General features: G+C 38.0%; 2 protein-coding genes and 1 long non-coding RNA gene across 12 annotated transcripts in view; 2 read left to right on the top strand and 1 right to left on the bottom strand.

The window, feature by feature from the left end:
• Nucleotides 1-23,035, bottom strand: part of LOC117664556 (uncharacterized) — a 39,645-nt gene that overhangs the window by 14,837 nt on the left and 1,773 nt on the right. The window contains exon 1 of one of the 2 annotated variants that reach the window (XR_015733790.1): nucleotides 6,636-7,022. The exons of the other annotated variant lie outside the window; for it this stretch is intronic. This is a non-coding gene — a long non-coding RNA (uncharacterized LOC117664556). Of the gene's footprint in view, nucleotides 1-6,635; nucleotides 7,023-23,035 lie in introns of those variants that run through there. 2 annotated transcript variants of the gene reach the window in all.
• The window catches only part of HOXB3 (homeobox B3), a 79,598-nt gene that overhangs the window by 10,758 nt on the left and 45,805 nt on the right, over nucleotides 1-23,035 (top strand). The window contains exon 1 of one of the 9 annotated variants that reach the window (XM_034415535.3): nucleotides 7,021-7,164. The exons of 7 other annotated variants lie outside the window; for them this stretch is intronic. The gene's annotated coding sequence lies outside the window, so the exon portion shown is untranslated. Of the gene's footprint in view, nucleotides 1-7,020; nucleotides 7,165-14,687; nucleotides 20,262-23,035 lie in introns of those variants that run through there. One more of the 9 variants, XM_087892063.1, reaches the window with a different exon arrangement.
• On the top strand, nucleotides 32-5,669 carry HOXB5 (homeobox B5). The gene is made up of 2 exons (XM_034415547.2): nucleotides 32-3,012; nucleotides 4,432-5,669. The coding sequence occupies exons 1-2, from the start codon at nucleotides 2,367-2,369 to the stop codon at nucleotides 4,677-4,679; spliced, it is 894 nt and encodes a 297-aa protein (XP_034271438.1). The 5' UTR covers nucleotides 32-2,366; the 3' UTR covers nucleotides 4,680-5,669.

The raw sequence follows: 23,035 nt of genomic DNA on the forward strand, positions 1-23,035 counted from the left end.
TTTAAAGAGTTTTTTTTTAAAATCGGTTTTATTTTATTACAATTTGTATAGTGTTGTATTTGTAGTTTGTGTTAGCTATGGAGATTTTAAAAGACCTATAAAAACAATAAAAAAGATAAAAACAAATACATTGAGAAAAACACTTGTTATGTTCATAATTTAGGATGTGTTTCCTTCTCCTCACATCGTTTCTGAGAAATATATCTATATCTACATGAGGTGTATGGTTGGTAGTAAAAAAGAAATTTAAAAATCTGCTTTAAAAAAATTGCAATTTCCTTAATAAGGAAACAATTCCTTAAACACTACAGAAGTTAGAGAATGAAAAATATATTCAACCCCCACCCCAGCACTTCCAGTTGCTTAGCCTAAACTTAAATAAAAGACCTTTTCATCAAGAATATATTGGAGCTGACATTTAACTTTAATATGGATTTTTTTTATTGTTACTGCACAAAAGAGTTATGTGGGGCGCACACCACACATATAATAAATCAAAGAAACAGGCATAATTCTCTGTCCCATTCTACATCTGCTAAAACATACATAACATTTTCATAGCCTTTCTCAAACGTTGGCTCAAGTTCCTCTTAGGTAAATCTCCCCAATCCCCTTTCCCAAGCCATCTAACCAAGCCTTAATATCTCACTCCAAATTAAGTTAAATTATGAGATTGTGAGCTATTAATGTTCTGTGATAAAAAGAAAAAGGGGTTAAATAAAGGAATTATTCAGGTGGTATTTAAAAAAAGAAGAGAACGCTGAATCTATTTTTCCTTTAACTCCCTTTCCTTTCCTTTCCTTTCCTTTCCTTTCCTTTCCTTTCCTTTCCTTTCCTTTCCTTTCCTTTCCTTTCCAACATTGATTACTTAAGGAAGGTTAACAGTTCTTTGCTGTTGTCCTTAGCAAACTCTTAACAGTTATCCCCCGTTTGTTTGTTTTTACTATTTTATATTATTTATTCTTTTTTTGAAAACAGAAAAAAGTGATGAAACAATAATTTCCTTTCTAATACACTCTCATCTCAAATGCCCTAGTATACATGCATTAATTCCTCCCCACCCCAAATACAATGAAATCATATACTCTGAAGTCTTGCAGCTGCATAATACTTATTCTTATTGCTACACTTTTTAGTAGCTGTGATTATTATGATTATGTACCAGTTTCAATATGGCTCATAATTTTCAATGAGCTGCAAGCTGGTTTTTGCAAATTCTTGTAGGTTGGCAGAAGAAGAATGGAAAAGAAAATAGTGACATGGCTGGACAAAAACAAAACATTCCAAATCCAAACCTGGCCCATCATTATAAAATTGATCATTACCAAACATTTTAGTAATTTATATGAACGTTGAGAAGCCTCTTCATTGGAAACAGTTCCCTCAAGAGATTGCCAGTTGTACAATTCATCATATTGCTGATTATTTGGGGGTAGGGGCACACATAATGTCAAGATAAGTGATTTTCCCTTCTGTTATTTGCACTGGTATTTTAGGTGTAGGAAAAGTAGTAGAAATAATACGATGATAATGATAATAATAATGCAAAAACATTCAAGCAAATTTTGATGTTGATAATGACTCCTAAGTAGGAGATGCAAATTAAAAAAAAAAAAAAAAAAGGGGGGGGGGACAGGAAAGGAAGAAGAATTGTCATCTTGATTTTCACCCGAATAAATTTTGCCCTGAATAACCGTTTCTAATATCAAAGCAAAATCATCACCGGGATTATTATTTGGTATTAAACAACTGTTATTCATAATAGTAATAGCAACAATTTTATACTGCATCTACTATAACAAGAAAATTTCTTTTCCGCATTAGAAAAGCATGTTCTCCTCTGGAAGAAAGAGAGAAAGTAGAGAAACAAAGACAGAAACGACACTTTTGGGGAAAAAATATTTTATTTCTAGAAAGGCAGAGGACACAAAAACTGAGCGCTTGACTGCTTAAAAAAAAAAAAAGGTGAGTGAGGTAACCTCCCTGTCGGCTACTTTTTTATTTGCCCAGTAGGTGGCGCACAATGCCAACAAGGAGCGATCTGTGCTGGTTGATTCCTCCCCCTTTTTTCCTCCCTCTTTGGAAGCCGCGCATTGACATGGGCCTAACGATTCTCGGATCGTCATTATTTGTAACCATAGAGCATGAATTGCCTCTTGAGGTCATCAGTGAGAATTTACGACTGGTCAACAAAAGCACGTGATTCCCAAACGCACCCCCACCCCACCCCCATATTTGGCCGCATACATAGCAAAAACGAAGTACAGTGCATCGCTATAATTCATTAATACATCATAAATCCTCAAGCACAGGGGTTATAACGACCACGAGCCCCACAAATCAAGCCCTCCAAAATACAAACCCAAATGAGTTCTTACTTTGTAAACTCGTTCTCAGGACGCTATCCTAATGCCCCAGACTATCAGCTGTTAAATTATGGGGCCGGCAGTTCCATGAACGGATCTTATAGAGATCCAGGCAACATGCACGCCGGCTCTTACGGGGGATACAACTACAATGGAATGGATCTGAGCATCAGCCGATCATCCTCCTCCTCCAGCCACTTTGGAGCGGTTGGGGAGAGCTCTCGCGCCTTCCCTGCCCAAGCAGCGCCCGAAAGCAGGTTCAGACAGGCGTCCAGCTGCTCCTTGTCTTCTCCCGAATCCCTTCCCTGCACCAGCAGCTCCAGCAGCACCAGCACCACCAGCAGCGGCGGCGGCGGCGGCAGCAGCGGCGGCGGTGGCGGCGGTGGCGGCGGTGGCGAAAGCCATGGAGGCAAGGCAGCCGGGTCTTCCCCTGCAGACCAGGCAGCCTCTGTCGGCGCGGCCAGCGCCACCGCGTTTGCCGAGATAGACGAGACCAGCGCGTCCTCGGGGCCCGAAGAGAGCGGCTCCCAAGTCAACAGCAACGGCGCCCGAGCTCAGGCGGAGCCGATCGCCACCTCCACGCCGGCCACGGAAGGACAAAGCCCGCAGATATTCCCCTGGATGCGAAAGCTTCACATTAGCCACGGTACAGACTTGTTCCTTTTTAATTTGGCTGGGGTGATCTATGCGATGTGTGCCTGCGCCTTCTGTCTGTCTGTCTCTCTCCGAGTCTGTAGTCTGTGTGTGTGTGTGCGTGCGTGCGCGTGTGTGCGTGTGTGTGTACATACATACACACACATACACATAAAATATAGGATTTTGGCAGGACGTATTTGCTTTGGCGACGGGAGAAGGAATCCACTCGCATTGTGAAACCACTTTCCTGTCTCTCTCTAGATGCCCTTTTCTATTTGCTTTCAGTGTCTTGTTTCTTTCACTGTAAACGTTCGATTCTTAAAGAGTATTTTCTTCTCTTTCAAAAAACAAAAAAAAAAAAAAAAACCAAAACAAAACAAAAAAACAACCACCCGTTTTTTTAAAAAAAATAAGAGTTTTATCAGCATGGCAAAAGTCAAGCTGCATTGATGGTAACAATAATAAGAGCGCTTGTAACAACCTTGTACCAGGAGAGCAGAAGGGTGGGAGATGGCTGAAAGTAGCAAGAATTGGAAAAACACAAGAAAAGAAATGGGAATGATAAGGCGAAGGGTTAAAACAGGAAGGCTGTTTGGGGCACAGATGTGCCTGCCAACCTCTCTTCCTCCCCCTCCCCCTCCGCCCCACATTTCCCCGTCTGCAAAGGGCGAAATGCGGCGGTGGCAAACTCTTTGCCTTTCCCTTCAACCCTTGGGGTAAAAATGAAAGAAGGGTGTGCGCCTCAGAGCTGGAAGCAGGAACTGCCTTCGCTTCGCACGCCGAGGCTAACTCTCTTTGGGTGGGAAAGCGAGCCCTTAAGGATTTCAGCGGAAGTCACTTCCAGTGAAATGTGGCCGAGACTGGAGGTGGGGAGGGTTAAGGTGCCTCGGAGAATTGCTTCTCAGTCTTCCAGGCGGCCTGTTTAGATCGCCAGTCGAATTGGACTGACGAGATGAAACAGGCCGAGGGAAGAGAGACACGAAGAGGCTGGGTTTCGGAGATTGTCTTCCGAGACCAGACTCCCTGAACTGCGAGACAGGCCCCCAGAGAAGCAGTTTCCTCCGAAGAAACCTGCGTAGAATCAGATTTGTTCTCGACTCCTGGAAATTATATATATATATATATATATATATATATATATATATATATATATTTAGAGGGCTGTAGGGAATGTGAGGAGAGTGGGGCATGGACTTAAATTAATTATAATTAAGGCTGGAGCCAGATTAAAACGAAGGATATTGACTTGGAGGAAATGGAGACGCAGAGAAGCCGTGTACTCAAATCGTTGGGGCATTTGTCTGCAGTGTAAGGCGACCGAGGAGGAAACAGTTGAAAGCGCGGTTTCTTTCTGTGCCTGTGATCTAAAAAGAGAAACCAGACCAACAAAAGGCATTTTTTCCCATGTCCTGTTGTTATTATTATTCAGATATGACCGGACCGGATGGCAAACGAGCCCGAACGGCGTATACTCGCTACCAGACCTTGGAGCTGGAGAAGGAGTTTCACTTTAACCGCTACCTCACCCGCAGAAGGCGAATAGAAATAGCCCACGCTTTGTGTCTCTCCGAAAGACAGATAAAAATCTGGTTCCAAAACAGGCGAATGAAGTGGAAGAAAGATAACAAACTCAAAAGTATGAGCTTAGCATCTGGTGGTAGTGCTTTTCAGCCATAAATTATATCAAGGAGGAATATTAAGAAATAGGAAAGAGGGGGCAGGAAGTAAGAAAGTTTAAAACAAGCAAGCAAACGAAAAGCAACAGCCAGATTTGTTTTTGTTAAGTTTGGAGTACTGTAAAGTGAAGCACTTTCCATTCAGCATGCTGTTGATTTTTTAATTATTATTATTATTATTAATAATAATAATAAACAATTTCATGGGTACTATTATTCCAGGATTGTGTCTTTTGCTGCAATCACCCCCTTTAAATTAAAATATAAAGTCCAGAGGCTTCTTTGATGCTTTAGATGTTCTAAATGTTTGTGTCCGTGCTATAATGATGCTTTCTGGAAGAAGTTAGCATGTCCTTTTCTTTTCTCTTTTCTTTTCTTTCTTTTAATGTGCTTTTTAAATGTTATAACTTATTTATAAGCCAGTATGGGGAAGGAAAGATGGGTTCTTAAAAGTTCACAACTTTGTGAGGAACCCTACCTCTTTTCCTTCTACTCACGTTGGGGGGCTCCTGCAGTTCAGTAGCAGGAAAAAAAAAAAGAAAAGAAAAGAAAGAAAATTAAAAACCATCAACCACAACAAACCTTTTTTTTTTTATAAAAAAAAAGAAACCCAGTATATCTCTCTATATAAGCTCATGTATCTGTCTTTGAAATTGTCAAGTCTGTGATTTGATTCCTGGCCTTGTTTTTATCCCAGGCCAGTTCTGCAACTTTCCTTCTTTCTTTTTTAAATAAATGTGAGTGAAGTTCACTTTAAAAGGGTATATGATTGGACCAACCATAGTATGTTTAAAATGTTTGTAAATACTAGAAATATTTCTACAGTGACTAATAGGAAGTTTTAGTGGGCAGGGTGAATTCAGTGTTTCTGTGTGTCTGAAATGGCATTTGTCATGTCTAGCTGCCTGTTCTCATCCTTGCCAAGACGCTGTTCGTATTGGTTTGTAGCCTTAACTTGAAGTCAAATAAACGTTTCTCCTGGCCAGAAAAATAGTGCCCTTCTTTGCATTTCTTTATTCCACCATTTTCACAAGTCACAGCATTAAAGTTACTCATCAGCAAAATCTACATTTTAAGAAGAGGCCCAGAGAGAAAGTGTATACTCTTCACCCACCGCTTGACCCAGCTTCCAGGTTCTCCTTAGGGGTCTTTGTTCCATTCCCCTAAAATCTCTAATGAGCCAAGGATACAAAATAATCTCCTGTAAGCGGTATTATATGCTGAACTAGCACAACTCAGAAAAAAGAAGAGAAACCAGTTGTTCAGTTCTCAAAAATTCCTTTTCTCCTTAGACTAAGGAGAAAAGAGCATTTTCTTGATTAAAAAAAAGTTCGATCTCATTTTAAGGCCTTTACTTTCAAGTAAATGTGATTCAGATTACAGCTTCAAAGACCACAGACCAAGCATTTAAGGAGCCACTGAAGTTATCACAGAATGACAACATGCCAGTGAAATTTTAGAACTAAGTACATATGTTATTATCTGTTCTGTTTGGTTCTATACAATCCTGCAAATACACACACACACACACACACACACACACACACACACACACACACACAAAATGCATTCAGGATGGAAAATCACAGTTGTCTCAACAGAGCTAAAATAAACAATGTGCATTAGCCAATTTTTCTTTTTCCCTTTAAAAATTAATCTGGTAATCTAACTTTCTTTTCTTTCCCTCCTCCCTTTAAATCACAGTGCTATGATTAAAGTCTGTTGCAACAGGGAAATAAGTAGTCTTTGAGATTCTTAAATTATAGCTTACAGCAATGTTCTCCTTCCCTCCCTCCCTCTCCCTCCCTCCCTTTTCTCCCTCTCTCTGTCTCTCTGTCTCTCTCTCTTGCTTTCTCTCTCTCCCTCCCTCCCTCCCTCTCTCTCTCTCTCTCTCTCTCTCACTCTCTCTTTCTCTCTGACACACTTGTAGTAAGTAAAATTGGTCTTACAAACTTACCCCAAACTCTTTGGTTACTTCTTAAAATGGTTTTGAGAGGGCTGGGGTGTGAGTTGTCATTTCCAAAACAACCCATTTTCTCGCCTTCTCTTGAATATACATAGACACACCACACTCGCCCTGTGCGCGCACACACATACATGCACGCATGTATATATTTTACCCGTAGTAAAGTAAGTAAGTATACCAAAAGTGGCTGTGACATTAAGATGTCAAATGGATAGGGTTTTATCTAGAAGTTAGATCGTAAAAATCGCCCAGACCTCAGCCAGATACCCCTCACTGGCTCTCAAAAGTCACGTGAGGTCCATAAAGTTAGTTTTATGGTTTTGGGGAGTTGACAATGTACAATATATTTCACATTCTCCAGAATGTTAAGTGACATTTTAACTGCCTGCTTTGGCTTGGAAGGGGGCAGGAAAGGGAGAACACTTTTCCAGGCAGATAAAGGCAGCTCCATTGCAGAAATAGGAAGCATTGATGGTGCACTGTTTACTCCAAAGAGGACTTAGGAGCTGCTAACGTTAAAGTAAGTTCTCTTGAAATACTATCTGCTTAAATGAGTTTTAAAGAACCAGGTTGTTACAGATGGGGCGGAGGGGGGGCGGGGAGCGGGGGCCTAGGGGGAGGGGTTTCCGTCTCCTTTAGAAACTTTCTTTTGCATAAAATCTCAGTGAGAACACTGTCGCCAAGGCCCCTGAATTACCTGAGTGTGGCCCACAATAATTTTTGTTTTAAAAGCATATGCCTTGCTGGAAACAAGAAAACAACAACAACAACAGAGTTAACTGTTAATAATGACATATTATTAGCATAGAGAAATACACCAATAGGGCTTTATATGTATTCACTCCAATTTATTAGCCTTATAAAGTACTTTGGGAATGTATTGAATTCTTGGGAGTGTTTTGATGTCAGAAGCTTAAGCATAACTGCTTAAGGACAGACTTCTATCAAAATGTGTGGGATTGACTTTTGTGAGCTACCTTTAGGAGTCAGAGGTGCAAGGGTGAGAATGGTTTAAACAATGTGTATTCCCTGAGACTTGCTTTATTATTGTTATTAGTAGTAGTAATCTGCAGATTCACAGTCTAGGGCTGGTGAAAATTTAATAATTAAAGTCCTAATCAAGGGTCTAAGAATTATTAAGGTAGCATCATAGATATAAGCAATTCCAAGCAGGGTTGTTGTTATCTTAAAAAGCTCTGTATAAATAATTTGACACTTTGCTTTTAATCCACACTTTCCCATTTCCTCCAGCTTCTACTCCCCCCCCCTTAAGCATTTGGTTTCAGGACTTTTTTTTTCTTGCTGTAACAATTATGTCATCCCCCTTTCTCTAGAATTCCTCTTTCCTTCCTTCTTTTTATCCACAGCATAGCGGCAAATATCCACTTGTTGTTGCCACAGGAAAGGCCACAGTTCATCAAAAAAAAATATCTTGTGAAAGTTTGTGGCCATAGAATAGAGTTTAGGATTTTCTGGTAGAAAATAAGTATGTGTACTTCTCCTTCCCTTTATTTACTTGGGCTATGTAAGCTATTTTGAGGGCATGCAACTCACACAAACATTGTGGGATGCATACAAGTACACTATGTATGTATGCCTTGTTTTATATTTAATTCACTTATGAGTTGAACTTCATTGACAGATACTTGATTCATAGGACAGGTTTTTTTAAAATCACTTCCGGAGCCTTTATAAAGACTAGATTTTTGAAATAGAAAAGGATGACACGGAGATCTGTTTCCCAAAAATATTTTTAAAGACTCCTATTTCTTTGATCTCCTCAAGAAAAGGAAAATTAGTAGATTAAATTCAAGGTAGCCTAATCTAGATGTTCACAATAAAAGTTTTTTTAAAAAATAATTTGATATTTCCTAATAAGGATCATCTAAGTAGAAAGTCCTGGCACTGAATTAATGATTTAACTTTAGAAGAGCTGGTTGGTGTAGTTATCTTTTTTGTCAGTGAAAACTAATATAAACATATTAGTCTATATTGGGGAAGATTGGGGAAATATCTGATTGGGATATTAAACTTTTTTCTTTTCTTTTCTTTTCTTTTCTTTTCTTTTCTTTTCTTCTCTTTCTTTTCTTTTCTTTTCTTGTCTTCTTTTCCTCCCTCCCTCCCTCCCTCCCTCCCTGGTTCATAAGAGCTTCCATTTGCAGTATAAGAGCATACAACTTTTTCGATCCATGATCTTGATAAAACAGGGCTTTAGGGTTTCATAGATGCCAATAGAACATGTTGTATAGTCCTCTGGTACCTAACCAACATACCTTGCTTGGAAATAAATCTCGTGTTTATTTCATGTGTTTATTTTCTAGTAAAATAGCATAGGATCTGGATTGTCATATTGTCGACCTAAATGGTTTGGGATTGTAGACTCAATTATCAGTAATTATCTGTTCTCTGCTTAACTTTGACCTCCCAAACCCACCACCTCAACTTTTCCCTTTTCAGTAAATGGTTCCCATTAACTTCAATTAAGATTATAGGAAATCAAAGAGTTCAGGAAGCTTTACTTCTCTATAAGCACCAAATTTCACTAATTTGCCACTGTAGCCCTTTACATTAAACCTTTCCCCTCAAAAGTACTGTATTGGTAGAAACTATTTCTGAATTTGAGCTGTAGAGTCATCTCAGAAATATGTTTACCATTTATTGGAGGTTTTTCTTCCAATAATGTTCAGAACTGTAGAAGACACCATTAAAAACAGTAACAAGCACCATCACACAGGGCAAAACCTTGAAAACCAGTACCTCTGGTTGATTTAAGAATTGAAAGAGGATAATCTTTGGGTGTAAGGGATCTTGTGCCAATTCCCTGCTGCTTTTTGGCTGTAAAGGTGAGAGAACTCTTGTCTTAACAATTTGTGGTGTTTACATTTTCTACTCATTTCCGCTCAAACCCTTCCCCCTTCAATCATTTAAACTAAGGTTTTATGACCATGCCATTTGGTAGACACATGTTTTGGGGGTTGTATAAGAGGGGGTAATTTCTATTGCTTCTTTTCTCCCCATTTAGACTATAAAGCATGTTGTTGGTTAAGGAAATTCTTATTGTTGCTTAAAATAATTCTTGTTACTAATTTTCTTATAAAAGGAGGTGATAATGTAGCCTTCTTTTTAGGAAATGTTGAGAAGATAATAATCTCTTTCAAATTTATTTTCAATGTGTTCTTTTTGTCACTGTATAACACACTTTTGATTATGTTTGTTTGTATCTGTATGCTCATGCAGTACGGAGAAGGAGGGAGGGCATACAGTGAGATGCGATCCAGCCATAGTTAGGTTCCTTGAAATCTGATTTCAATCAGAGAATGAAGTTCCACTGAATTCTGTAAAACATTTCTAAGTTAATGAACATAGCATTGGAATCTAAATCTCCTTTGAATTAAAGCAGGCTTGCATTAAACTCTTATACAAGTCTGCATAGAAATATATTGTACCTAACTGAGTGGAGCTTCTTAGGAAACAAATAGCATTGGGTGATTTGGATTGGAATCTTACAATAATAATAAATGCTCCAGTTTAGGATTAAATGTTATAGATTATGCACCAAATATGCAATTCTGTGTATGAAATACTATGATCTCTTCTCAGGAAGGAAAATAATGCATATGACATTATTTTCTACCAACACTAGCATCTTAAGGTAAACAATCAGATGATACTAACTAGAAGTGTTTTGATATTGAGTAAACTGTTGGCAACACTATCCAAGTCTTAAAAAGACATAATGTGATTGTGAAAGAAATATTCATAATCATTCCACAGGTTTAATTATTCTTACCCTCAACAACTTTTTTCTTACCATTCTCTACTTTGTTTTCTTCAGACAGTCATTTTTTTCTATGTTTCCAGCTTCTCTGTTCACTTCTTTGCATTTGTCCCTTATATGTGTACACTTGTGTCTTTCCAAATATAGCAACCACAGTGACCATATGCACAGTGAACTGAGAATTAAGTATTGCTAAACTCAGTATGAGATAATCTCAAGGATAGTGGCAAAAGACTGCACTGCGGACCCGCATAGCACTAATTGTTCCAACTAAGCTTGTTCCAACTAAGAATACCTGGAGTATCTCAAGAATCCAAGATCTGAACCAGAGGTTTTGATGTAAATATGGAGCATTGTCTACAGAGTGACCCTTCTCTTTTGTATTTGAACTAGCGCCAAGAAGGGATATCTGGTGTTGAAAGACAGCAAAGGTGGGGGCATTTGTGAACAAAGGGAAGTGGTGCTTTTGCTTCCTTCTAGTTCAGGTGAAGAAAATAAAGGAAAGGTAAAGTTTGAAAATGTTGCTGCAATCTTACATCATTCCATTCCAGCCCCTCCCCCCCCAAGGTAAATATATCTGAATAGTGTGAGTAAATAAGTGGTGAAACTGTCCTCATTTTCTTTTTTCTGCTACTTCTACATCTACTTCTACAATCTTTTCACTAAGTATCTTATTTTTAAGTCCCTTCTGTGGGACATTCATCTTATCCTGGTTACTTTTAATTCTCCACAAATATCTAATGGATCATAGCAATCACATCATAGTAAAGGAAAGCAAGAATTTATCTTTCTTTTGATTTCTTTCTTTCTTTCTTTCTTTTAAACTAATCATTCTTTTGAAAAAGACTGAGACAATTTGCAGAGCAGAATCAACAGGAAGACAATTCTATCTAGATAGCAGATGGTTCCTATGCAAAATTCCTTTCCTTGTTATAAACTGCACCATGCTATATCCTTAAAGCATTCAGTAGTGAATTGTTCTGGCATACAATATAAATAAGAAGCAAAAAACCTTGCATGCAGTCTATTTTTCTGCACAATAAAATTATCACAATCATAACTACTTTACCACAAGCAAAATCCTAATCCTCTTTATCTTTCTGAGGTTCTTCTGATGACTAGTCTAAGTTTGAAGGTATGGCATAGTGGAAGAATTTCTAAAACTGATGGAAGTATTTTTAAATCTTACATCTAAACATTAAAGAAATATTTCCCACGTGAAATATATTCAATAGGAAATATGGTGGCAAACTTCTATAGATGCTCTTGTTGCTAAAATGGCGATTTGCTATTAGTAAAGTGATTGGACTAAGATAACTAGCAATTGTAAATAAACTATGCATAGAAATATATAGTCATCCCCCCCCCGCCCCCGCTGCTGCCAGTTTTCCACCCTTGAATGATCCCGGACCATTTTCCTAAAGTAAAAATGGGCCAGTTTATTCATCACATTTTAATCTTTTTCCAATTAATGTTTCCAGTCCACCCATACACATTGTGAAGGGTGTAGGAGGGGGTGTTGAAGAAGAGGAGAAGGCAATCTGCTCCAAACCAGCCAATATACACCTCTCTAAGTAGTACATTTGTCAGGCAACAATAGCTGACTTCTTGACCACGAAAGGTCAGATCCAATGTTCTTTGAAGTCAATGCATAAACTCCCCTTGAACTCTATTGGCCTCATGATAACCAGTCTACCCTATTCATTGAAGGCGCATGTGTGGGTATAAACTATTGTAAGAATGCTTCTTTCATACTGGCTCACATACAAATACACAGTAGAAAGCTCACAGCCACAGTTCACAATGGCTTAGTATAACCCACATAAATATAAATATTTATACACATTTAAATAGATACAATTAATGCAGATTTACTGTGCAATTCACAAGCCACTGCCCTTTGGCTAAATCTGGAAAGGTACAATGAAATATTTGATTTGTGACTTGCAGACATCACATACCCTTCTTTGAAGCAATTGTCTTGAATGCAACTTTGTTCTAGTGATGGCCAATCAATGTGTAGGATATCACCTTCAGGCACCGCTCTGCATACAGATTGGGAGATGTTATACATATGTCCTTTCTCACACTCTTCTGTGCCCTCCAGAAATATAGTATTATCATTCTCGTTGTTTCCAGCCTGTTGTCATTTAGAGACCAAAAGAGACATAGGGACACATTTGTTTATCTACACCTATATCTGATATACAGTTAAGCAGCAAACAGTTCTGAGCTTCTTTGGAGACAGATAACTTACAGGATGAAGATTGGACAATATAGCTCTCATAACAAAGGGAACACCTTTCCTTAGTTTCTGAGTTGGAATTTCCTATTCAAAATTGGGTCCTAAACAGCCTATTTTTCGAAATCCTGTTGATGTGAGGAAGCAAATGAAACAAAAGGAATGTTATTTATCTCATTCAAGGATTTTGGCTTTCTAGCTGGTTTATAGGATGCTGTACAATGGCAGAGATCCCATGAAGTAGTTTTAAACATGTCGGTCTTTCTTTCTTTCTTTCTTTCTTTCTTTCTTTCTTTCTTTCTTTCTTTCTTTCTTTCTCTCTCTCTCTCTCTCTCTCTCTCTCTCTCTCTCTCTCTCTCTCTGTGTGTGTGTGTGTGTGTGTGTGTGTGTGTGTGTGTGCACAATTTGCTAGTTGTCCACAGACACAAACACATAGAGAGTTAAATACCCTGAAGATGGGCTCCAGCACTAATTTGAAAGCTTGGAAGACTAAATCTCTAGTTCTAGTGATCAACTCAGATTAGATCCTGCAAAAAACAAAAACAAAAACAAAACACACACACACGCACACATGATCACACACACGATCACACACACACACACACACACATTTAAGAACTGTCTATTTCCTTCACAGAGGGACTCTGGGTGGTATGCAATAAAATATTAAAAGCATAAAAATAGTAAGTAAAATTTAAAAAGAGGCAAGAAAACTTGTTAGGTGTGTGTGTGTGTGTGTGTGTAAACAACTTGCTAATAGAATTTTTAAAAAGGGTGCTAGTTGTGTATATGTTTAAATCCTCTTTATTTCAATAGGCGATATTTGCTTATTTCTCATTGAAATCAATGAGATTTCAATATATTTACCCTGAAATTGTCTTCATTCTAATTCTTTATATTTTTACTTTTAGAGATTAAACTTCAAATAACATTGCAGGACGTGAATAGAACTAAACACATGTTTCCCCCTCTTTTCTCTCAGTCTCAGTTTTTCCTGAATTCTCATCTATTTTCTCTTTTTCCCCCTCTAACATACCTTGTCACTGCTAAGGAAAGGTTACTGAATATTGCATCTAAAACATTTAATTAATAGGACAATAGTCAATGCTCATTTGTCCTTTTACTAAAAAGAATAATGGTAATACTATTTTTAAATTTGTTTAAATGGTATTATTTAAAATACAACATAGTTTTTTAAGGTGTGGAGTTCGGCTTTTTTCTTTCTCTTGTCCCCTTTTATATAGGGACAGAGAAAGGGAGAGGAGGAGGAGGAATTAAAATCTGTGAAAGGATTTTAATTAAGAAAATTAAATGAAAAGGGGGCACAAATGAGTTCTGTGGAGGGGCGGGAGAAGGGTGAGGAGGAAGCAAAGCAAAGCTATTCCAAACGATTAAATCGCCATTTTAACAGTGTAATGGGGTTTGCATACTGAAAAGTGGGGGACGGTTCTTATAGCTCATCAATAATTCATAGGCACTGGGGATCATTCCTAGGTCAGCAGACAGAGGTAAAGAGCAGGCATCTCTGAAGGGGAAGGACCTCCACTTCCCTGTACAAATGCAACGGGAAACTTCTCTTCAAGTGCTCTGGGAGTGTCCCATTTTAAGCCCTATTCATGTCACTAGACTTCCCCTTTCCCCCCTTTTTTTGCAAGCTTTCTTCCAACTTCTTTCATTCTTATCTTGCTGCATTGGTTGTTTATGTTTTTCTTTTAAAGTTTCCTTTTCCCCTCTAAGGCTTGTGTGTGTGATAACATCTTCAGACGCTTTCCTGGGCAGTTTTAGGCAAGTCCCTATCATTCAAGTCCCTATCGTTAAGTATCACCTTCAACCCCACAAACAATTTCCAAAACTGTAGAGTAATGGGAAGAACTTAGAATGTTGCAAACATTAAGGTTTTGCCTTGGAAACATCTCATTTCATCTCAGAAGTCCATTTCATAGGAAACCATCATTTTGTGGGAATTTGGGGACATACCCAGGGTTTCTTTGAAGATAAAATGAAAAATTGCCCTTCTCTCCTGTTGATAGTTGCAGCCCTTTAAACACCTTTTCTTTCTAACTGAGGAAAGCCACAGTTATGCCAGCCATTGCTTGAGATTTTACTTATTTTTCCTCTTCCTTCCTCTTCAACCCCCCCACCTTTTTTTGGTTAACCAACTGATTGCTAGGCAGGGTAAGCAGTTTTGAGAGAATAGTTCACTTAGGAAGATTTACTGGCTCTGCCAGTTTCTCTCTTACAATGTAGGTGAGGAAGATATGATCAATTTTGAGAAGATGGAGAACAGATCAAGCGATGAATTTGATTCGGCAGAATGCCGTTTTTGGGTGCAATTGACCTGTACTTGCCATGCCAAGATCCCATCCTTGGTTTTAAGTATCAAATACAAATTAACCATTGGAGAAGGTAGGGCTCTTTCTTGTAAGAAGTCAAGAAGTCCTCACTTGTTTCCTCTTTGAAATTGAAATTCAGACATTCTTTTCCTTTTCGAACAATTTCACCAAGTTGATCCTCCAAAACTGGCTCCCAGGCACCAGGTAGCCTTGGGAATAGCGGTTCCCCCCCGCCCCCCCTCATTCTACAGATGGCAAACTCTATGCAATTCAGCAGGTTTTTCCTGATCCTGTGAGCGGGCATACGATTTTACAATGCCAAGCCTCAGGGTTTTGAGGATGGATAGGCTGTTCCTGACAGGACTAATCTTCTGGAATTGATTTTCCACATTTTGTGAAAGGATTTGTTGTTTTTCACAAGAAACACAAACTGAAAATTTCTCCTAAAAATAACTTTATAGAAGTATCATATTGGTGGATTTAGGCTTGGGGAAAAAGAACTGGAGCTGAGGAAGACGAGTGAAACTCCGCGCTTGTAACAACGCGGTATTGCCAGCAGAGCTCGCTTCAGACCAATTCACAGCAGCTCTCCAGCCCTCCTCGGCGCTGCGCCTAGAGAGGGTCCTCCTTTCCTCGAGAAGCTTTGCCCTGAGAAGCCGGGTGGGTGGGTGTGAGGCTACTTTCCACCACTGCTGCCCGGCATTAAACAGAGGGAAGAAAAGCGACCTGCCCCCTACGATTCCAGCCGCCTCGTTCTTTCGACTTTTTTTCCCCTCCCAGAGGGCAAATATATTATGGAGAGGGGCATATTGCAAAATTGGGGAAGGAACGACGGCCGGAAGTATCGATCGGTATAGGTTCGGGAATCTGGCAAAGGACTAAGGCCGTCTAAGGCCGATTGGAGAGAGCAGCCATTATAGCGTTAAGGGTCAAAAAGGCGAGGGTCAAAAGTTTAGGTGGTGCGAGACCAGGTCTTGTGTTGGAGGCGGATAGACGGGATGTCAGCTCCAAAGAGGGCGGGAGGATGGGGGGGGGGAGGGAAGGGGAGGGGAGGGGAGGAAGAGGCTTTCTGGCGAGGGAGGAGGGAAGGTGAACGTGAGCGAAAGGAATTAGGAAGTGCAAAGGGAACTCCCGGCGTTAGGAGGAAACGTACCTGGGGCAAGTTGGACGGGCGCTTTTCTTTGGGGCTCTGGAGGATCTCCGCCCTCTCTCCCTCCCTCCTCTGCTCCGTTCCCTCGTTTTTCCAAGAAAAAGTGTCTCTGAACACCTTGGCCACAGCCCAGCGTCCTGAGCTTCCAGGGCAAACTCCGCGGAAATGAATGGCTTGGGCTGCTACCATCCCACGGCTAGCACGTTCTTTGATGGCAGCAGCTTTTAGCCATAAAACCTTGCCCTTGGAATGGTCATATTGACGTTTTTATATGAGCCACCTTACATGCAGTTTGACCAATTTAGTATCAATCCCATAGATTTAAAAAAATCAGCAAGCTGAGTTGGAATTCAAGAACATGAGTTGTTAGCAAGTATAACGTGTTCTAGATATAGAATGTAGAATAATATTAATATTACAATATTGCTGCAAGTCTTCCCTTGGTTAGAAATCTATGTCCTTAAGTGGTATTTTTTAATCACACAGAAAAATAGATTTGAAATTAAGAAATTACCTTTAATGGTGCATAATAATAATAGTAATCATCATAAATCTTAATTTATGTTGGCAGTAATGTTCTAAATCTTTCCCCACATTACTCCAAAATGAGGTTCCAAAGGATTTAGAACCTAATCCAGCTTCGAATGTATAGAGATTTAGAGCGGCAATTTGGAGGCAGTTTTCAGGGATTTACAGCAGAGTTTGCTAAACCTGGGTAAATTAACAAAAATTGAGTAAAAGTGATTTTTTAGGAGTGGGGTGGGGTGGGTAGGTAATACACACAGAACCATTACACAATCGGGACAGGGACATTTAAATTGACTTAATGTGTTTTACCTATATTGAGTAAAATGAACTTTCTGATAATCAGTGAAGGAAAAAGTTTGGAAAGTATTGCTTTAGAACAGGATGCAAGGGAAGAACTTCTGTAGGTACAAAAACATTCTTGAAAATAAATAAAGATTGCATTGAGTTATGGAATTTCTTTTTCTTCAACACATAAATATTCACTAAATATTCTTAGTTTATATATTAATATAATGTTCAAATATAAAGGGAGAATTCCACCAAGGGGTTGTCCCATACAATTTCCCAGTATGCTGAAAAAGTCATTTTGTGTCATTAATAGCGATTTGGTACATTTCCTCTATTAAACAAGAAATTTTTTAAAAGTTAAAAATTAAAAAAAAAATCAAAAATTCAGACCTGCTTACTCTTTTGTCAAATTAGCTTTTGAAATTCAATACTGAATATTGAACTTTTAATTTTGAAACTATTTTCAGTCAAGGTTCTCTTTGTTTATACATTTAGTTTGTGGATTTATATTCTCTCTTTATCTGTATTTAAGCAGATAATATTCTGTATTCCTGAATTTTATTTTTAAAAATGAATGCAGTTGCCTTATCCCGTTAATACCCTTCAGAACATATTGCCATTTAAATACAATTGCACACCAATATATGATGTAGTTAAATGACAGAGAAATTGAATATTCGATTGCTTGACAGAAGTACCTTTAAGATGCTAACCTAAGAATGGTCCAGGTGGGTTCTTTTTAGCTTTACACTAGGAATAGGTAACTCACATGCCTGTTTAGCAACTAGAGTTTCTGAATTTACATGGGGAAAATCCCTTCTCATTAGTATTGTTGCAGAATATACTTAGCAAAAATGAGGAATGAAAGAGGGGTGGATTAAATCCATTGTAAAAGGCCATTTAATTTCGAATGATAGGGAACCTTACTTCAACCTTCAAAAGAAAAAAATAATAGAATTATAATATTGAAAGAAAAAAACTCTTTGATTAAACTCAAATAATAATAACATCGCAACAACAAAGCAGCATTTCATTTCCATGTTTTTACTGTGTATTTATCAAACTTTGGATTTCAACCAATTTATTACAGTATACTGAAATCACTTATAGGAAGACTTGCTATATATTCTCTGCCATGGTTACAATCTCAAGTGAATATCAAAAATCTAAGTGAGTTAAAAACCATGTTTTTTTCACAAATACAAAAGTTAGAAGCAAATACTATTGAAATGATTCAATTTGTTTACAAAAAAGACTGTACAGGGTTATTGAGTGCCATTAAAGATAAAGAACCATTCCATTCTAGAGTCTCAGTCTCTCTTTCTCTCTCTCACCTTTAGGAGATGAATTGCTTGAGCCGAAATTTTAGTTTCCTTTGATTGGGTTATTAAAATTAAGTTGACCAAAGAAGTCAAGTACAAAATATTTATATTTAATAATATATGCAACATATTTAAGGATCTGTCTGGAATTAATTTCCAATTAGTGTTTTATTTCTCATGGAAATGTAAGAAAATATATTTGTGCATGTCGAAAAAAGGTAAAGGTTTAATTCTAATGGATGGCATAGGTTTTGCTTGGTATTTTATAAAATACCACTAAATAAATGACACTCTGTTTAGTTGGAACTTGGGTGATCCATTCCCTGGTACCTCTAATTAATTCAGTTATCTCTAAAGTGCAGTCATCTCTACTTAGTATGTTATTATGAAGGAATGTGTGTGTGAATGGATAACAGTCCCAAGTCTCTGTTCCTAGTATATAGGTTTACTTGGCTTCTAATAGGAACCTGTCCAATCTACCGCTTTCAGTTTTCATGCCCTCACATAACCCAGTCCTATAGAAATAGCCACTGAAGAAATATCAATTAGGGAAAAAAGGGAAGAAACCACTGAAGCTTGCTTGTTATTGGACAAAGCTTCTGTCCCATGTAGAGATAAAATGAAAGGGAATGGTTATTTCTACAAGGCAATCAATGTAATGACCTCTTCATAGCAATAATTTAATGGCAATTTGCCAGCTTTGTCAGTAACCTATGCAAAGCATTGCTCTGTTTGGGACCTGTAGAATAAGTGGCATATGCAAAAGAATAAATAAGATAGCACAATTAAAAAGGCCTTAAATCATTATAATACTAAAAATGTAACTTGGATGAGTTGGGCTAATACTGTGAAAGTTTCCACAAATATTATTTTCCTTTTGATTAGTATCTTTTAGAGGCATCTAAATATTTTGAAGGGGCCGCTGTACCAGATATAAATGAGATTTGACCTAAAATTTTTTTATTGTTTAGTGCCATTTTACTCAAATGTAAAGATAGCATATTTAGGAGAATTGTACAGACAATTCTCTTCCTTTCTGTTCCTCTTCCTCCCTTTGCTAGAGAGAGTATCACTCTCCTTCTCTGTGCCAAGTGTTTCCTACAATTCCTCCACTGTGACAAGTATACTTTCAACATAACCTCTAAGACCAAACAAAGAAAAAAAAAACCCTTCTCTTTCCCAAAAACAAAATAAAAAAGTTGTACAATTCTTGTCCTCTCTCTCTCTCTCTCTCATTGTCTTTTTGTCTGTACATATATTGTATTATATTGAGTGCATACTAATCTTATTATAAGTGTTGGGTGCATAATATAAGTGCGGATATACTGATATGGCTGTGCGTGTGGGCCGTATCCACAAGAATGTATTGTGCTATATTTAAAATATATATTAAAAGGGATGTATATTAAAAGGACTAAACAACAACTGCGGCCCCTATAAAGGGCAGGATTGCACTCATGAGCCTGGCCCTGGCATTCTCTCCACTTCTCTCCCATCCAAAGTAATGACCTGAGTAAAATTCAATATGACCGAGAGAACTATGCAAGCGTATTACAGAAATGCAAGGGGGAGAGCTTGGGAGTGGGGTGAAACTCAGGTCAGCGCGTCTAACAAATATTAAAATGTTGGAGGCGCTCGGGACACGCCTAGCTGTTTAACAAAGACTGACAAACTATGGAGATTAATACGAAAACTTGCCAGTATCCGAATCGAAAAGGCTCAGTTAGGCCTAAGGCTGCTTGAAAGCTAGTAGCCAAATATACTGTAAGCTTTAAAAGCTGAAAGAAATAAAAAAAGAAAGAAAGAAAGAAAGAAAGAAAGAAAAGGAGAAACACAAAGAAAGAGAAAGAGAAAAAGAAAGAAAGAGAAAAAGAAAGAAAGAAAAGAGAAAGAAAGAGAGAGAGAAAAAGACTTTTGGAGAAAATAATATCTGATATGGAGGAGGGGAAGATATAAGCGAAGGATCTACTTTTCTGGTTGGTATTAGGGTTGCATGGCAAGGGGGGGCTTGCGGCTGAAGTGGTTGGGATAGTCGGCTGCATTTTGTATCCTAGCTGGCAGTGAGCACACGGATTTTTGTAACTGTGGGAAAAGGGAACGCGGGGGAGTGACTTCGAGAATATTTAAGGAGCTTTGAGGACTATGAAATGGGAATTTGGGGTGAAGGCGCTTAGGGATCAATTCCTTGGATTCATACTGGCAAAGGGTGCTATGAATCGACCCTCCTCGGAAGTCAACATAGTTCTAGTCCGAAAGAGGACAGCCATAAGCATTGTGACTATTTTTGCGCAACCCACTCCCTCCGAAAATGGAAAAGGGCAAAAACTTTGTATATTAGAGTGACATTATGTACCAAGGTCTTAAGATGCAATGTTCTGGCAGGTGCTTTCTCTATATGTTGATGAGAGAGACTCCCCTTGGAATTCCCTTTTCTCACAGGATCCCGAAAAGTGAGCCCCTTTTGTAAGCAACCCTTCCCAACCATCCTCTCCCATCTACTTAATTTTATTGCATTTTGGAAACAGGAACCTTAGCCACGTTTGCGATGAGGTTGGTTTTTTTTTTTTTTTTAGCCTCATTAACTTTTCCTTTTGAAATGCAGAAGTCGCTTGACTAAATCTCTCTTTCCAAACTTCCGAAAAGTTAAGACACTTTTATTAGAGCAATCGAAAATGCTTCCCCTCCACCACCCAATTAAGCGCAGAAGGTTAGGGGGCGGGAAGGAATTGCGAATGGGCTGGGGTGGGGAAGAGACGGGGATGTTGTTGTTTCTTTTGATTTCGGGGTATGTGTGCTTTGGAAGAGCAAAGTGTGAACATTTCTGCTAAACGCTAGGGGTGCTGGTGACACTGGGATAACCCCCTCCCCCCATTTGTCTATTTGTACAAGGAATTTTTAAAACTTGTACCGACATTTCTGTTTTTGTTTGTTTGTTTTTTGTAAAAGATAGAATTATTTTCATTTTTCGTTTCCTGGAAAGCCTGTATCTTAAAGGAAGCCCATCTAGAATGTACATATAAACACCTCCCCTCCCAAAAACAGGCAAGGGAAAAATGGAAAAGACCCAAATCAGAAGAAAAACAAGAGTTAGTGTCTGAAAGATGTAACTAGTGTGCATCCATATTTGGTAAACTTTCTTGAAGAGAGCAGGAATTTCTTTTCTACTTTGATCACAAGAATTGAAAAAAGCTTACTTCGAAGTAAGCCTCACTCATTGATCTCTATTCTTCATTACGTTGGCTTTGATTTTTTTTTAAACTGAAGATTTGTAGCTTACTTCTGAATGCCCTTTTAATGTTCTTCTGTCAATGAGATTTGTATGCTTGGAAAGGTATATGTTCCCCATTATAAAGACAAAATGATATGTTGACACTCCATTTTTGGATGTAGATAGTCAATTTGGACATAGTTAAAAGAAAGTTCTGCTGAAAGTGCATTTAAAATATTTAAAATACTCTTATTTGTATTGAATAATTAAAATATTCAATATTATTATTGGAAATTTTATTTTTGGAAAAAAGGAACAAGAACACATTTCTTAGATGAGTTTTTTGGCTAGGAGGGTGGAGGGATATTGTTTGGTAGGAAGTTGGGAAGGAGGGAAAACCGGAAAATAATAATGATAAATTTAGTCACATTTCCTTTCAAATGTTTTGTTTTGTCTGAAATTAATACTGTATTTATTCCTGAAGTGAATAGTTTTGCTTTCCAAAATGCAATACATCCTACACAGTTTAGGTGAGAAAAAATTTGTATTAGTCAGTGAAAATTATTCCTAAAGGCATGTGTGTAGGATTGAATGTTGTGCTTACATGTTCTGCAGACAAAGAATATATCCGGAGAAGGCCACACAAATACTATATATCAGTATAAATATGTAGAATTCATCTACATATACTGATAATTTTATCCAAAGGAGCACACTTCAGATTCCAGTAGTTCAATCCTAACCTCAGAAGAAAATGAATAAATTGTTCTTCTGATAAATAAGCCTGGGTATCAGAAAAGCTTCTTTCTTTCTGCAGTAACAGTGAAAATCCTATGACCTACTTAAGAGTAGAGAACACTGAATTCAGAAAGGCTTAGGGACTATTAGTAACACATCCTAAAACAATACTGGAGTTATTTTATCTCTTTTAAACCTCTGCCTTCAGCTTTCCTCTTTCCTACCTAGGGAAGATGAATGGTTTACCCAGGATACATATTTTATTGTTTTATATTCCCATTTTGGTGGGAGGACTACAATTACATTTCTTTGATCTTTTCTCTTCTTCATTTTTCTGGGATTTAAAGGAAATGCGAAGGAAAAAGAACCACACCCTACTTCCCTGTCTACCTCTAAAATTGTTTCCAGATTTCTCTGCCTTTTCTTCTCTATTTCTCATTTTATGCAAATTAGTTGTCCTGATGCCTAAAAAATCTTTGTAATGTCTGGAAGTTATTCTTTAGTACCACAAAGTCATGCAAAGGAGTGATTTTCGTTCTAATGAAAGGATAAATCTTGTTGAATTAGATTCAAAATGAATTTCTTTTTACTTAATGTTTCTCTTTAATCCTCTTTTAACCCCTGGATTTCAGATTATGTTTCTAAAGATGCATGCCCTTTTGTGATGAATTATACTGTAATGGATTCTACTACAGATTCTGGCTAATTTGCACTATTTTACAAATGCCCACAATTCCATAGTTTCTTTTGAAACTGAACCATTGTTTTTCCAAATGCCAACCACTTTTGGCTGAAAACTAACAT

The sequence above is a fragment of the Pantherophis guttatus genome, chromosome 4 (genome assembly GCF_059756535.1).
Source record: "Pantherophis guttatus breed Tessera chromosome 4, ASM5975653v1, whole genome shotgun sequence".
In the NCBI taxonomy this organism is placed as follows: domain Eukaryota; kingdom Metazoa; phylum Chordata; class Lepidosauria; order Squamata; family Colubridae; genus Pantherophis; species Pantherophis guttatus.

Excerpts from the sequence above, each read along its gene's own strand:
- HOXB5 (XM_034415547.2), top strand. The coding sequence starts at position 2,367 with ATGAGTTCTTACTTTGTAAACTCGTTCTCAGGACGCTATCCTAATGCC. Across the intron at positions 3,013-4,431 it reads AAAGCTTCACATTAGCCACG|ATATGACCGGACCGGATGGC; the intron begins GTACAGACTTGT and ends ATTATTATTCAG.